This window comes from Corvus hawaiiensis, chromosome 13, assembly GCF_020740725.1.
Source record: "Corvus hawaiiensis isolate bCorHaw1 chromosome 13, bCorHaw1.pri.cur, whole genome shotgun sequence".
Classification (NCBI taxonomy): domain Eukaryota; kingdom Metazoa; phylum Chordata; class Aves; order Passeriformes; family Corvidae; genus Corvus; species Corvus hawaiiensis.
The window spans coordinates 19,889,310-19,906,084 of NC_063225.1; the positions used below are offsets into that span (position 1 = coordinate 19,889,310).

The 16,775-nt window shown below is 55.3% G+C and overlaps 1 protein-coding gene across 5 annotated transcripts in view; it reads right to left on the minus strand.

Moving 5' to 3' along the window:
• Window positions 1-384: 384 nt before the first annotated feature.
• Window positions 385-16,775, minus strand: part of LINGO1 (leucine rich repeat and Ig domain containing 1) — a 153,728-nt gene continuing 137,337 nt past the window's right edge. For 4 of the 5 annotated variants that reach the window (XM_048317690.1, XM_048317691.1, XM_048317692.1 and 1 more), the window contains one exon: window positions 385-2,672. In XM_048317690.1, the coding sequence (XP_048173647.1) occupies window positions 819-2,660 (1,842 nt within the window). In that variant the 5' untranslated portion in view covers window positions 2,661-2,672 and the 3' untranslated portion in view covers window positions 385-818. Of the gene's footprint in view, window positions 2,673-16,077; window positions 16,266-16,775 lie in introns of those variants that run through there. The other variant, XM_048317688.1, reaches the window with a different exon arrangement.

The window sequence follows — 16,775 nt, forward strand, 5'->3', positions numbered from 1 at the left end:
CTCCCAGCCTGGAGACCACAGGCAGGGCCAGCTGCCACTTGCCCTGCAACGGGGCTCTGCACCCTCCTCCCACACAGAGGGCAGGAAAGCACAGCCCTGCTCCATACTGCTTATAGACAGCAGAGCCATGGCCCTGCTCTGCAGGCTTTGGGGATGGGCAGGGGAACTGACTATAAAACCAGGAAAAATAGTCAGATTCCTTTTGGTGCCATGCAGGGCCCAGGACACTGTGAGAGGTGCCTTTGGTGTCAGTGGGAGATTTGCCCTGGCCTGGGGCTGCTCTTGGCAAGGCATCTGGGAAGTGCCTCTGAGGCGAGAAAGCAAGCACTTGCCAGATACAGAACTGGACAGATCAAGAAGTCAAGATTTTGCATTCCAACTATCTATAGGAAATAGGGTTTTTTTATTATTTCAAGTTTTCATAAAAATCCATAATTATTGAAATCAAAGTTACAGAAGAAAGTTCGTAACTTTTTTATTGATTTTATTTCTTTTTTCTTTCTTTTCCCCCCCACCCCTTTGTTTTTCCCCTCTCAGAGTTATATCTGACACCAGAGTCCATCAGACAAAGTCCTTACAAACACAGGAGTCCTGAAGACATCAGCTGAATGTTTTCCTGGTATAAAGAAGAAGAGGAGGAGAAGGAGGTGGTGACAGTGCGGGCGCAGTGGGTTTGGACAGGGGCAGAGGGGCACGGTGGAAGGAGAGAGGTCGGTATGTTTGTAGCAATGTTTGTTAATTATTTTTTATTTGTTCATTTGTTCTTTTTTTTTAAAAAAACAAAACAACACCATTATTATTTGCAAATTGTTGCCTGGTTAAATCATTTTCATATTGAACTTGCGCGGTGCGTCAGCAGAGCTGATGCCCGCGTCGGACTTCCGTGGCACGTACTCGATTTCAATATTGTGCTTGGTGTTGCCTTTCCCCCGGCTCCACAGGAAGAGGAGCACCAGACAGAAGAGCACGACGCCCAGGAAGGAGATGAAGCCCATGGTGGTGGCGATGATGAGAGTCTTGATGTCAAAGGGGAAAGGCACGGTGGCGCGCGTGCTGTTGGCATCGCTCTCGTTGGGCTGGTTGGAGATGAATGCAAAGGTCTTGTTGGGCTGGTGGGGCCAGTCTGGGGAGTAGCTGCGCACGTGCAGGTGGGCCAGCATGGTGTCGTTGCCACCTGCGTTGCTGGCGATGCATAGGTAGGTGCCATTGTCCTGGATCTGGGCGTAGCGCACCTCCAGCGTGCCGTCAGGGAAGACAGTGAGCCGCCCGTTGGTTTTGGTAGAGATGAGGTGCTTCCGGGGAGAGAGCCACATGATGGTGGGTGGCGGGTCCCCATCTGCCCGGCAGACAAAATGCACCGTGTGGCCTTCATCCACAAAGATCTGCTGAGGTTTTCGGTCCCGTATTCGTGCTCGGCGGCAGGTGAAGTAGTTGGGCAGGAGGACATCAGGGAAGTCCTTGAACTCCTTGCCCTGGACAAACTCAGGGGTGGCGCAGGTGGGCTGCTGCTTGTTGAAATTCAACCTCCATCGCCGCCGGAAAACCCAGAGCAGCCGACAGTCGCAGGCTAAGGGGTTGTTGTCGAGGATGAGCGTCTCCAGGTTGCCGACTGAGTGGAAAGCTGACTCCTCCAGGGTGGTCAGCAGGTTCCCTGACACGTTCAGGATGCGCAGGTAATTGAGGCCGCGGAAGGCAAAGGGCTCGACCGTGGTGAGCTGCCCTCCCACCAGCTGGATCTCCTGGAGCCTGAGCAGGTCATGGAGCATTGAGCCTTCAATGGTGACGATAGGGTTATAGGACAGGTTCAGGAACCGGAGGTAAACCAAGTGCCTCACCGACACGTACGGGATGGACGTCAGGTTGCAGTGGGTGATGGACAAGGAGGTCAGGTTCAACCCGTAGAGGCAGTTGGATGTCATAGTATCCAGGTAGGGCCAGTGAGAGATTTCGAGGACCTTGAGCCGGTACAGCCTCTTGAATGAGTAATCCCGAATGGTGTTGATGTTCAGATGGCGCAGCCGCAGCACGATCAAGCCATGAAGGTGAGACAGGGCCTCCGTGGGGATGGAGGTCAGGTTGCATTTCTCCAGGGTCAGCTGCTCCAGGCTGTTGAGGCCACTGAACGCCCGGTGGGAGATGTAGACAAGGTCGTTGTCCCCCACCTCCAAAGACTTCAGGTTGTACAAGTCCTGGAACATGTAGTCTAGGAGGATCACAATTTTGTTCTCACTAATGTCTAGCTTGGTAAGGTTGCTGAGTCCAGTAAACACCCCCAAGGGGATCAGCTTGAGTCTGTTACTCCTGAGCCCCAGCGTCCTGAGGTTGAAGAGGTTGTTGAAAGCCCCAGGTTCAATGGCACTGATAATATTCTCGTTTAGCTCCAGCTCCTCCAGGTGAGGGTAGTTGGCAAATTCATCCTGGTTGAGTGTCTTGATGCGGTTCTTGCCCAAGTCCAGCAGCCTGGTCTCGGTGGGGATCCCTTCTGGCACGACCATGAATCGCTTGCGGTGGCACAGGACGGCGCGCTCCTGGGCAGAGCACTCGCAGCGCGGCGGGCAGCCTGTGGCAGAGCCGGACAGGATGGATCCCAGCATCAGGAGGAGAATCGGCTGCCAGCAGGCCAGGATTGGGCTGCGCATACTCGCCTCCCCAGCTACCATCCTATCTCTCACCTGCAGGTAACAGTGGGAGAGAAAGAGCAAGGGGCATGTGAGCAAACAACGGGCATGGCCAAGGCCAAAGGTTTGGTGTCCTGGCAGAGATGACGGTAAGGCAAAAGGCACCACCAATGCAGAGCAGAGGGTCTAATTTTCCAGCTGAAATCCAGCCCTTTGGCTTCAAGACCCTCTCTCCCTACTCCCCGACTTTCCACTTCATGATTGAACGTGCACAGACTTTTTAAGTGGAAGGCCTTGAGGAATCTGTGTCAGACAGCTTCCTCGGCCTCTTAAAAAAATAATTTAATACGAAACGCATCTATCTACATCCTATTTTAAGCTCTTGAAATTATTCCGTTCCCTGTAGATGGAGCCTGAATATAAAGGTTGCTTTGCAAACACAGAGGAGCTGAGCATGGGGTGGAGCATCTGGGGGAACCCCACTTGGGGTCAGCAACGCTGACAGCTCAGCGGGAGCCAGCCCCCTCCCTCTGTGCTCCCCCATGCCCCAGCTGCTCTCAGTGTGTCCCCTGGGCCAGTTCCTTGCCTCCCACCATGCCACCCTGCAAAGGCAGACCCAAACCATTCCCCCCAGAAACAGCAACTGGGCAGACACTGCCTACAGAGCAAGCTGTAGCCTCAAGTCAGGTCCAGGGGGGCTCTGGGGTAACAGGGGAGGCTGCCTGGTGTCAGCTGGGAAAGACCCAACCTCCTGCTAATGTCCCTGGGGAGGGCTGGGAGACCTTCCTGGGGGCTCATGGTCTGGCTTCTGCCCCAGCCCAGAGCCATCCTGGCCCGGCAGAAGCGGATGCTCCCTGTCATGCTGCCTTTGTTGCATTTATTTCCTTGTTCAAGCTGTTATGAGGAATCAAATCATATCAATACTGCATATTAGATCTTAGGCTACTCCAGCCCGTGTTTATATCTATTGTTATGTTACTCTCTGCACTGCTCCCACTAATGCTATTTATGGCTATCGCCGAACACACCTAATCCATTACTTCCATTGGCTCCGTTTGTATCCATCACCGTATATCCTGTCCACTACTGCTCTGGCACTATTTATGGGGCTGGTACACGTTCTGTGCATTCCTGCCATTGCATCTGCTCATGTTCATCATTTCATACAGATATATGACCCAAGGATGACTTTTGTTCCCAAAAAATTATTCAAAATTTCTTTTTAAGATAGAAGGATGGGAGATGATGGACTGGCCATAAAAATGTCCACCACCACCATCTTGGAAACCACTAGCCTTGGCACAGCCGGTCATGGGCTGTGAGGGCCTGGAGTGTCCCCACGGGAACCCTCTGTGGTTTCCTCCCATTTCACTGGCCTCTTCCACCCCCCTTTCCCTGCTCCCTCTGCAGTGCGGCTGCTCAGTGGGGATCACACTGAACACATTACCCTGAAGTGAAGAGGTGCAGGGATGGGAGCTGGTCCTGCCAAGCTCCCCTGGCAGTGGTGCTAAGCTCCCTCCTGCTGGCCCCCGGCCAGCGTGTCCCAGTCCAGTGGAAACGTTTCCAGTGGGAGTGCCTGGGCCCTGACCAGGCTGCAAGGAGCCATTTGCTGTGTATTTACAATCCATCATCTCCCATGTCATCACCTCCCTGGTGCTGGGCAGATACAAGCGGGGCTGCTGCTACCACTGAAATGCTGCTGGGGTGGGGTTGGGGCTGGGGTGGGTGCCCTGGAGCCAGGATGGGCCCCTAGGTGGCAGGGCTCAGGTTGCCTATGAATTTGTTCCCCAGACTTGTGCTGCAGCCCTGGCTGGGGCTGGGCTGCCAGTGGGTCCCCCTGCCACCCCTCCCCATGGCCAGGAGGCTCTTGGGTGCTGCTCTTCCACCACATGCTTGTCACTGAGCGGCAGCTCGCCTGCAGCCTTTTTTCTCAGAAACCAATTCCTGCTCTCACAGCCGTGCTGAGAAAGCCATCAAAGACAGCAAAACACGGCATGCAAAACAAAATACAGTCTGAGGGGCTTAATTATAGCAGGACTGAAAACACTCAGCTCATTAAGAGTGCCAGGCACCAGCCTTGTTTATGTGCTAGGCCAAAAGCTCTGCTCTGCCTGCATGTGCTGCTCTGTTCTGGTCCCTGCTGGGCATGGGGAGGGGGCAGAGCTGGATCCTGCAGGCCAACTTCCCCCAGGCTCAATCCTGCCTCTCCACCAGCAGGAAGAGGATTGCACCTCCAACACCTTTGGTCCAGTACTGTCATCCCCACTGCAGCCTCGGTGGAGCCAGAGCTGTGCAGTATCGATGAGTAAAATATCGGCAGAGGCAATAGATGAATGAAGCAGAATCTGTGTGGCGTTACTGACGAGCACAGCCCAGAATTAAAGTCTAGACACACCTCACATGTTACTAGTTCTCAGCTAAATTTAAATCTGTGATAAACACAATCCCTGACAAAAACATCCCTAATCTTAATAGCCAGAGTCACAGAAGAGCTTTGGGAGAAAGACAATAAATAAGCTGCAAAATTCTGAGCTAAGACGAGCTTTAAATCAATTCTGGCTCCCATTTACCTCTGCTTGATTCGGAGAGAAATAGTTGTGCCTCAAGGTGATGTGGATATTAAGAGATGCCCTTCTAAAAACAACACGAACTATGATTTCTGTGTGGACCAACAACCCATGCATGGCTTTGCAGCCCCGGCACAACTGCTACCTGCAGGAGGGGCTTTCCACAAAGCCTTCCCAGATTTACTCTGAGGAGGACCCTGAAACATGCCCAATCACCCTTCCAGGGTGCCAGCCATGGCCCAGCAGGAGCTGCCAGGAGCAGGGGATCGGGCCGTGGCCATGATACACAGCCCAGTCCAGGACAGCCGCAGCTCTTGGCATGAGCATGGCTCTCCTTCCTCACTCACAAAAAAAGAATCTATAAAAAAAGCAGCAGCTGCCAGACTCGCTGCCTTTAGGCAACGAGCAAATCCAGTGCAAGCCAAAGCAAAACTCATGCTCAGAGCCACGGCAGCCACTGACCCCTGTCCTCACCACCTGCCGCCCAGGGCTGAGGGCTCCAAATACAGTCCCTTCCCGCGGGAAGGTCCCGGCCGCAGCCCAAGAGGCGCAGATGGACGCACCGGAGCGCGCTGCCTTGGTGCTAAATACAGCAGGACCTGCCCAGTGTCTCTGCCTGAGCTCAGTGCTTGGAGGAAAGATGCCGTTCTGGGCCATGCCTGGAAATGCAGCCCAGGGCCAGAGTGGAGCGCTGACGTGCATGGGGTTTGCTCTGTTGTGACAGGCACAGGCTGCCCTGGTGTGGGAGGAACAGCTCCAGGAAAGCCAAACTTGGCTGATGACCCAAAAGGGAGCCCAGGCTCTGCCCCGAGTGTGCTCCTGACAATGCCCCAAGGGGTGGGGAGCTGCCTGGCCATGCCCACCACTGTTACTGCTGTCTCCTGCTCCCCACCCCAACGAGCAGGGAGCAATCTGCTGCACTGACAGCGAGCGAGCAGGCAGGAAAAAAATCCCCGAGTCAGCTCTAGGCCCACCTGGCAGCCATAAATTACAGGGCGGGAGACGTTCACCCTTGAACGAGATGCTTCTGAGAGCATCGAGCACCAACAGGCAATTTAGGACAAAGCGAGCCACATGCCAGCAGGGAAGGGTCCCGCAGTGCTCTGGGGGCTCAGTGTCCCCACCCTGTCCCTGCAGGAGCCAACCTGGTGCTCACAGCTCCGCACAGAAGTGAGTTGGACTCCGCAGTGCTGGGCATCCTCACTGGGCTGCAGTATGAGTTCAGGTATGGGCTCACCCCATCTCTGCCCTGATGGCTTCTTATGAAGCCAATGAGACACAGCTCCCTGAGTCCATGCTCCTGTCTCCTCTAAGCTGCTCCAGCTAAATCAAATCTTATTGAACTTGACTACGTTTTAGAGACAAAGACTCCAGGTTTACAAATAAATATTTAACAACCTTTCCTGCTGCTAGAGGAGTTTCTTATCCAGACCCCAGGCTCTGCACTAAGTGTTTCTGTAGCTATCTGCAAAGCAGCAAAACAAAGGGAGCAGCTTTAATTTGCCTAACATGTTTCTGCCCATTTCCTCCTCTCTCATCATTTCCCCTGTGTCCAGCGTGCATTTGTGGGCCCTTTTGCCTTGTCTCTCCCTCCTCTCCACCCTATCCGCTCCATCCTCCTCCTCTTTTCCCACCCAGTCCCTAGAGTGCAGGCATTGGCAGTAACTGCCCTTCTCCCCCCTGCTCAAGGATGGGCAGCAATTGGTGGGAGCATCAGGCAGAGGACGTGGTTTCCCTTCTGGAATCACTGTGCTTCACATAGGAAAGAAGAAACCAAAGAGGAAGAGCATAAGAGATCCCTGAGTGCTGCTAGGACTGGCTGGTGGGCATAGACAGGGTGGCACAGCACTGGTCTGAGCAATGGAGATCTGCCACCACACTCTTCTGGACCTTCATTAATGGATGGGCTGCTAACAAAGGGTTGGAGGGCTGTCCTGTGTCCTGGCCTGGCCCCAAATCATCCAGGAGCAGCACAGGAGGGTGAAAGAATGGGGGAGAAACAGGCAGAAGATGAGAAGGACCCCTCAGGGTGGTGGGGACACACAAGCAAGTTCTGCAAGGCAGTGAACCGTGGCAGGTCAGCCAGAGGAGAGCCCACCCCCAGCCCTACCAGCCACCAGCTGCCTGGGGTCACCGCTCCCCTTCCCACAGGAAGGCACAGCTCTCCAGCTGGGATCTCTTGCTCAGCCTCCTGGAGTATCTGCTTTCAGCAGCTCCGAGATGGGAGCCTGGAATAGGTGTGATGCAACCTGATCTGCTCTGGCAGCTGCTCTGAAGCTGTAAAAGAGCATGAAGAAGTATTGAAGATGCAAATCCCTTTCCGGCACTGACACAGCCTGCTGGCACCAGATTTTGGCCATGGCTTGCCCGTGGGAGTGTCCTGCAAAGGCATGTCCTCATGGAAGTAGGCTCTGCCACCCAAAATGTGGTGTCCCCAGCACCACAGTCAGTCAGGGAAGCACCAAGCAAGATGGCAAGAAGAGCAGAAAAAACAGGGAGATGCCCAGGGGAGGGCATCTAACATGGGCTGAGGGGCTGGAATGCTGGTAAGGGGAGGCTTTGGCCCAGCTGTCTACTGGTTTACCTCTGGGCTGTGGATCTACCTGACCCAATGCAAGCACAGCTATGTACAGTGGAGGGACAACCAACGGTGGCCCAGAGCCAACCTGGAGAGTAGTTTTCAGGCTCAGCAGGCGGGTTATTGGAGCAGGGCGATGGGAAGGAGATCCTGGTCATCTCTACAGGATGCTGAAGCTCAGAGCAGTTTTTGCTGAGGCTGTTTCTTGCTGTGATCACATCTGTGCAAGAGCTCCTCTCCCTCCTCATGCCTTTGCTTCTTTGTTTCGAGCATCTTTTCTCTCTTTGGCTGCACATGCCTTAGCACCCCATCAGCAAAGAAAACATCCTGACAAGGGATCAATAAGTAATTGCAAAGGCAGCTGTGGATGTCAGGGGGTGTAAAGCCCTGAGCCAGCACAAGGTGCAGGTGCAGCACAGAGTGGAACTGGGGCTTAGGGCCAGCCATGCTCCCCTACTCATGGGCAGAGGTGGCCAGGACATGGACTGGTCACTGCTGCCACAGCCACTGCCTGAACTGGTGGTTCAGCGCTTCCCACGTCAGGTGAGCCTGGAGAAGACTCATTTTTTACTGCTTGTGAGAGCCAAAGAGCAGGGGAGTTGTGTTTGCCAAGGGAACAGCTCCCAAGGGTTGGCTGGAGACTCCTAGGGCTGGGTCAGCAAGAGACAGCTGAAGGCTGGTAGGCACTGGGAAGGACATGGACCAGTTGAATGGGGATTCTCCTCCTTCTTCCTTTATTTCGGCAAATTTCCTTGGGGTTCCTGTCTCTGTGGATATGGGCTGGGTCACCAGGACGTTTTAAGTGTTCACTGAAGGCACCCAGCTCAGCTTAGACTCTGGTCAGTGAGCACTGGGTACAGGAGGTTCCAGTGTAGCATGAGGGTCTCCCTAGATGGTTCTTCTTCCCTGTCTGTAGCTGGGAAAGGGGGATGGAAAAACCCCAGGATCTTCTTAGGGCTATGGAAACATTTGTCCTGAAGAGGTGAAAGAAAGTCCAAGGAGTGTGTCTGCTGGGAGAGCTGCCAGGGTCACAGTGACATTGCGAAGGCATCCCCTGCAACGTGCCCATGGCCCAAATGCCTTCTGTCCTTCCTTGAGCTCCCCTGAACCGCTCAAGGAGGAGGACAGCAGTGCTGGGGCTGGGGCTGGAGGATGGGCACAGCCCGGGCAGGCAGCCATCCTTCCCAGCGGCTCCAGTGCTGCCGGGACGGCCCTGCGTGGCTCAGCACACTGCCCCAGTGCTGCTGAATCAGCCAAAGCCCAGCTGCACAGAGCCTGAGCTGGACCCACATGCAGGGCAGGACAGCACCTGACATGGCATAAAAGCGGCTGGAACAAAGTCACCCCAGTGCCAGAGTGTCTCTCCTCCCGGCCAGGAGCAGATGGCATCGCTGTATGGGCTGGCTTTGAGGGCTGGTCTGGTGACAGGGGCTTCCTGCTCCCCCAAACCCAGGCTCCAGCCTGTGCCATGGCCAATGTCCCTGCAGTGAGGACACAGCTCTGCCAGGCTGAGGCACTGCTCCTGGCCACCCACAAACCACACCTGGGGGCACCAGGAAAGACAAGCTGCTCCCTCCCATTGCTCCCTGCCTGGAAACACCCAATCCCCTCCAGTTACCAAAAGGCATCCTATGGCTCTACAGCTCCCCAGAGCCCTGCTCAGTGCCCAGAGAAGGGCTGGGGCACCAGCAGCTTCAACAGCAGAAACCCAGGGCTACAGGCAGAGGTGGGGGAACCCCACCAGTGCTTCCTGCCCTCCTTCACCCAGGGCTGCCTCAGCAGGACAGCAAATGCCAAACCAGCCCAACACCCTGGTCCCAAGTGCCATCACAGAACAGCACTGAGGCTTTGGGATGTGACCCCCTGTCTAATTGTCACCACTCCAAACCGCTGCATCTCTACTGCGTCCCTGCCACTGCTCAAAGGTGGAAACCCCAAATCAAAGTCCCAAAGGCTGGGGAACAGCAGATCCAGGGATCAGTCACATTCCTTACATTTAATTTAAGCTAAGACTGTACTTACAGCATCACTTCTGTTCCCAGGCCACATCCCTTGAACGCCTACAACCAGCGCAGGATACCAAGAAAAGTACAAGGGCTGCTCCGCAGCATTGCGTTTTCCCCTGGAAACCTTTGGGATAGTGGCAAGAGAACTTCAAAGGACATAGGACATAAAGCCATTAGCTATGCTGACCTCAGGGAAACCTGCTGATTTACTCCCTTTTAGGACCAGCCCTGATATTTTTATACTGCTGCCTAAAATAAGTGGCCTCAGAAACCTCTGGGAGAAGCCAAGTGCACCCAGCCCGGCAGAGCTGGCTCTGGGATCACCCACCGGTGGGAAAAGTGGCAAGAGTTGAGGGACTGTGCTGCCAGGGCTTCCATGAGCGCCGGTGGCATCAGTAGAGCTGTCCTTGCTCCACATCCCACAGGGACACGGGGCAGAGCAGTGTACCAGGAGCATGGCTGTGCTTCAAGGCACTGTGAGAGATGGAAGCCCCAGTTCCTTCCCTCCGCCTCATTTCCTGACTCCTTCCTGCAAGCCAGATCTCTCTTTCTCTCCCCCTCCCAGTTATTATTAAGTTTTGTTCACATAATCACAAATTTGGTGCCGCAGGAATTTCCAGAGAGAGAAATGGAGGAAAAAGGGAGGCAAAGGAAGCATGAGCAATAGCAAATGCAGAGGGAAGATTCCTCTTCCCAGCCTGACTTTCTCTGGGCTGATTTTACATGTATAATTCTCTTTTCTTTCCCCCTTTCTCACTTGTTTGATTTTTGCATTATTTATGGCTTGTCTTCGGGGCCTGTATTTGCTGTTATTTTTCATTCAACAATAAAATGGATTAGATAAAAACAAACTGTGCTGAGCCGCGGCTGAGCCCTCCTGTCCTGCATCCAGCTGAACCCACGGAGCCGGGCAGAGTGGGTGAGGGGCTGCCAGCCCTTCCCAGCCCAAATCCTGCAGGAAGGGAGGTGCTGCAGGATGTGGCCTGGACAGGATTTGGGCTGATAGAAATCCTTGGCAGGTATGGGGCTGTGCACGGCACAGTCATTTTAATGCCCATGAGAAGGGGTGTCAGCACAGTGGAAGACTCAGCCGTGCCATTCCTCAGCCTTCTCAGCACATGCTGAGCCTGTGGGCAAGGAAAAAAAAGAGGGACCCACCATGGGGATGGAGTGGCTCCCCACTGCCCTCAACAGAAGGCAGCTATGGGGTGGGTTTGCTGTGTCTTGCTTGAGCTGAAAGCAGTGCTTTCTGTCCCTTCCTCCTCTCCCAGCACTGTGGATAATGACACAGAGCTTGCGCTCTGGGCTGTACGTGAGAACAAAAGTAATCACGGGGAAATACAGTGCATCGGAATGCAATCGGAAGTGCACGGCCAGGGTTTCCATTTCGCTCCCGCTTCGGTGCTGTTTCCCATTGAAAAGGATAAACAGGCTGAGCACAAATCAGTTTCATGGCAGCACCTAATGGCAGCGCAATTCCGCGTTTCCCAGAGCAAACCATAGCTCAGGCCCAAAGTGGCAGGGAGATACTGGCTCTGTGGGATGGCCCCATGGCACAGCCCCAGACAAGCTCTGGGCGCCCTGGGCCCCCCCTGGGCAGCAGCACTGAGATAGCCTGGTCCACCATGGCACAAGGGGACTGGTGTCCCTTCTCCAGCCCCGGGGACACCCATGGGCTGTTGTCTGCCCAATTCCCAGCAGAAAAGAGGTGTCCCTGTGGGTGTCCCTCACATCCCTAAAGTCCTTGGACCCGCAGGGAGACTGTGGAGTGCTGTACCTTGCTCCAGGGTACAGCACACAAACCACTGGCCAGCAGAGCAAGCCACCAGGCCAGTGCTCACTGTGATGCCTCCCCGGCTCCTCAGGCTCACATTTTGGGTAGACCAGATGGATCTGGCTCTCTGTGACTATTCCCAATCCAAAGGAGGGGTGGAGAAAGGCTGGGTTTGGGTATGGGAGGGAGAGGTTTGGATGCTGGAGGGTGTGAAATGCCTCTGGAATGCTCAGGCTTTGCTCACCACCCCCAGGTTGCCTCTGAGGTCTAAATCAGTTGTTTCCCATTTCACACTCGACATCTCAAATCCAAACAAAGAGCTGAAAGAATAGATCACGTCAAAATATTTCTGCTTCTCCCTCCTACGAGAATTCCCCATCAGAGACCAATCCAATTAAGGTGCAGGTTATGAAATTAACCATAATTACCAGAGCGATATTTAATGTTTTGCATTCTGATGAAGAAACAGAATAGAAATGACAAAAAAAAAAAAAAAAAAAAATTGTGGGTCCTACTGATATAACTAAGAGCAATATAGGGTGGGGAGGGGAAGGGCTGCCAGGGAAGTGAGGGCTGTGGGGGGTGGCAGGGGCTGCATCAGGAACCCTACAGCCTCAAGGGCAGGGCTGGGTGCTCAGGGGCACATCCCCCAAGGAGTCATGGCCAGCCTGTCCCCCAGAGCAGAGGTCAGCCCAGTCTGATGGCAACCACAGGTATTCTGCCATTTGAGCATCCCTTGGACAGTGTGGGACCACAGGAATCATGTCCTGGAAGGCACAGCCCAGTCCTGAACCTCCTCATTCTGTCCCTGCTCCCTGTGCAGACCCTCCAGCTCACCCAAGGATTGTCCCCAGCTCAGGACAATGACCCCAGCCCTGAGACAAAGGACATGAGTGCTTCAATGGGCAAAGCCTTTGGCCTCTGCCAGGACACTGCTCTGGAGCGCAGGAGAGGAATGCTCATTGTACACACATCCGTTGCAGGATACCAAGGCACTGACCGGTTTGCAGAGACATGTGAATAAAATGATGGAAAAAAACATGCAGGATGGTTAAACAGAACCATTTCTGTGCTTAACCATGAGAATGAGCAAAACAAAGCCAAGCTCCCCAGCCCCTGTAACAGGGACACGGACCTGCTGCCCTGCCTGATCCTTACTCAGGTAGGAGATGCTGTTTGGATGGGGTATGGGCCTGGGAGGGGGGCAAGGGATGGTAGCCAAGATGTTGGTGAGGCCAGAGGGGGGAGTGAGCCACTGGTGGGGCTCATGGCAAGGCTTCCCCAGCACGGCGATGCTGCACCAATACGCTCTACGCATCTCATGCAAGCCCAGAGGGGTCCTGTTGGCCACTCCTGATTGCTGCTCCTGAAAGGTGGGAATCACCCAGGATTCAGCCCAGCACAGTGGTTGGGGTCTCTGCTCAAGGGGCGCTCCCCCTGCTGTCCCCCCTTCCAGAGCCAGATGGGTGTGACCTCCTGCCCTCAGGGATGGAGAGAGCCACACACTCCCTGCCCGGGCTGAAGAGGAGATGAGGCTCTTGGTGACATTTATCAGCATTTATTCAATTGCCCAGGTCAAGGTGACAATTAACACTGCTCAGACGCAGCCACCTCTGTGCGACCCAGCTTTCTCCTGGTGACAAGGGGACAGAGGCCGCACCAAGCTGCTGACAGTGCCTGGGGGCTGGGGAAGCACTGGGAAGGGGGGACTCTGGCTGGTGTTTATCCCTGTCCCCAAGTAAGCCCCTCCCGCAGCACCCCTCTCCCCCCCTCTGTATCACACGTGTCCTGACACTGCCCAACAGGATACAGGTCCCAACAGCCACCAACACTGGCTGTAAGTAAGGCACATCCCCAAGCAGGGTCACAGGGTATTGGGACACACAGCAGAGGCACAGAGATCTCTCTCCCTGCTGCCATTCCCTGCCAAAAGCTCCCATTTTTACTCCCCTGGATGGAAAGAAAGTGGAAAAAATTGACTTAAGAAGAATACTGAGGTCATGGCCTTCCATTTCTTTCTCCCTTTGTTTTTCCTGGGTTATTTGATTTGAGTTAAGCATTTGGAGCCCTTTTGTCTCTCATCCCAGCCTTTCCTGCTACCTGACAAGCTCTTCTGGCTCTTTTCCCACCAAAAGCCATTTCTATTCATGGTAGGATGAACCCTGCTCGAGGTTCAGCAAAGAACAGAGGAGAGCTGCTGACTCAGTGCATTGGGTGTGTTGGAGAGACCAAAAACCCACCCTAGCCAAGCTGTGAGTTGTGTTTTCCACCTGGATGTTCAGAGAGATGTGCCCATGGCCAACTCAGCCTCCAAGGGACAGGGTCCCACCAAATAGCAGCACCCAGTGGTCATCCAGCATACCTCATCAAGCCCCCACAGGTTGTGTTGTGTTTTATAACTCAACAACTGTAATTACACTATAATTGTGGTGTTACTATAAAGTGATTTATCAACCCCCGAATTAAAACCTCAAGTTGGAGGATTTTATACTTGTCACTTACATGGAGCAGCACCAACTTCAGCAGTGCTACCATGGCTATGTGAAGCGGGACACTAAAGGAACCAGAAGTCCTTCAGTGATGCTGTTAACCTTCCAGGAAACAGTGGTAATTAGAGGTATCACACAGTAATTACATTACAGGTGTAGAGTAACTGCGGCACAGTATGGTGTTACAGTAGTATAGCCATTTGTTTAGTAATTAATCCGTCCATAAGAAGGCCTGGAAAACCTGACACTTGCCCAGGAGCTGTAAAATCAGCTCCACTGTCTCCTCCAGTCACCTCCTGCCCATCCCATGAGACCCAGTGAGAGCTGGGGCTGCCTGAGCACTGGTGTGGGCAGGTGCTACGGGGAAACCTCTCTATGGGAAGACATGGAGGCTTTAGCCCAGGGGCACATTTCTCTCTTGGCCTTGCTCATCATCTGAGAGCTCCAGAGGCCCCCTCTCCTCCATGGCATTCAGCAGCCAAGCCAATGGGATCCAGGAAGGAGCAAGGAGCAGCAGGTGAGAAGGCACAGCCAACCCAGACACCTTCTCCTACCGTGCCCCAGCCCACTCTGCTGGATGGGCAGAGGGCTGAGTGGGGCTTTGGCACTGGGAGAGGGAGCTGCCCCTCTGCTCCTGGCACAGGCACAGCTGTTCTGGTCATCTGCCTTTGGAAGAGGTCCAGGAGAGGGACAAAGCGTGCTCTTGGAACCAGGGGAATAGGCAGGGAAGAAGCAGGGGGAAGAAAGGTTTGGGCAGCAATGCTGGCTGGGATAGCTGGTGTTGGGGTGGGGAAGGGCTGGAATAGGTGCTGTGGGGTGGGGACGGGCTGAGATAGCAGCTGTAAGGTAGGAATGGACTAGGATAGCCGTCACGGGGTGGGGATGGGCTGGGACAGCTGCTGTGGGGTGGGAATAGGCTAGGATAGCTGCCTTTGGGGTGGGGATGGGCTGGGCCAGCTGCTCTGAGGTAGGGATGGGCTGGGATAGCTGCTGTGGGGTGGGAATAGGCTAGAATAGCTGCCTTTGGGTGGGGATAGGCTGGGCAGCCCTGTACAGTCCATGCAGCCCCTATGCCGGAGGAGATGGCCGGAGGCACAGCCACACTGCTGCTCCACAGCCATCTCCAGCATGCATGAAGGTCAGGTCAGGGCTGCTGCAAGGTGCAGAGCAGTGAGGAGAGGGTTAAGGCTGGCAGGAGGGCTCGGATGGGGCTGTGGAAGGGATATCATTGCAGAGCCACAGCCGGGCCCTGGGAGGTGGTGCAGAGGAAAGGGAGATGGGGGCAGAAGGAGATCCCTAGAGTGGGACTCTTCCTGGGAATGCCTGAACTTCCCCCCGCGAGTCGAGAGCCCGGAGAGCAGCAGGGCTGTCACACCGATCCCCTGCTGCCGGCCAGCGGCGACAGTCGCTTGCTGGAAAGGGCGTTTGCTGGGAAGGATCGCGGATGGCGACTGCTGGGGCGGCAGCTGGGGCAGGGACAGGCAGGGAGAGGCAGCAGAGCCTCGGCAATGCCAACCAGCCCGAGCAGACCCGATCCCACCAGTGCCCACGCTCACCCGCTGTCCCTCCCTCCTCGTGCAAATCACTTTCGCGGCACCAACACTCCCATTCCTTCTCGGAGGTGGCATCTCCAGCACCTGGATCGAGTCGTGCCTCTACCCTTCACTTGGGCTATTTATACATCCAAGGCACAAGATGAAAAATCCAATAACCTGCACACAGCAAAGGAGAGCAACAAGCACCGGCACCACCCGGGAAGGCTCCCAGAGCCCTTCTGCCAAGCAAGCTCCTGGGCATCCTCACAATCCCCATTGCCCCGTGGAGCTCCTTTAACATTAACCACTTCTTTTTTCTGCCAGACACAAAACGAGGGCAGAGCCCGCACCGGCAGCCTGACCCTGCCCAGCATCTCCAGTTCTCTGGGTTGGCTCCTGGCTCCGGGGCTGAGCCCAGGCAGAGGGACCCGTCAGTGCCCCCAGAGCCCTCCCGGAGCCTGAGGAATCATCCCACTCGGCATTAACTCCCCACATCCCCGACTCACCTACCTCCAGGCTGGGGGGGCTGGTGACAGAGAGGTGAACCCCTGCCCTGAAAAGTGCCCCTTCCCCATGACTCCTGCTTCCAATCTGATCGCTCAGGGCTGGAGAGCTCTCCCTGCCCATCTTTAACCCTTAGTACCACTGCCTTGGGGATGGGCAGAGGGACAATTCCTCCTCTTAAGTTAACCCTTGATAGGCAGGAGCTGGGCACAGCCAGCTTGAGGCTGATCCCTGCTCCCCTGCCAGTCCCGGAGGGTAGCGCTATCCAGACTATCCATACCCTACCTGAACAAGGCATCTGCTCCAGCCGGCCAATTCACCCGGGAATTACCGGGAGAGGAGGAGGAGACTCCCCATCAGGATACAGCCTCAGCCCCGCCAAGCCCCAGCCCCCTCGCTGGGACCCCGGCCCCGCACCCTGGCCCCGCCTGGCTCGTAGCTCCCGCAGGGGCTGCGCCGAGGCTGCAGGAACGGTGCGGGGGTGCGGGGAGGAGATGGGCAGAGGAGAGCGCCCGGGCAGAGCGGGGCGGGGAGGCGGCAGCATCCGCACCGGCGGGGCTGGAGGGCGGCAGCATCCGCACCGGCGGGGCTGGAGGGCGGCAGCTCCGGGAGCACACGGCTCCCCCGCACCCCCGGGGCAAGCACCAAGTTCCCAGCTCCGCGCCCTCCGCACCGGCGCGGGTCCGGCTCCAGGGCATCGCCGC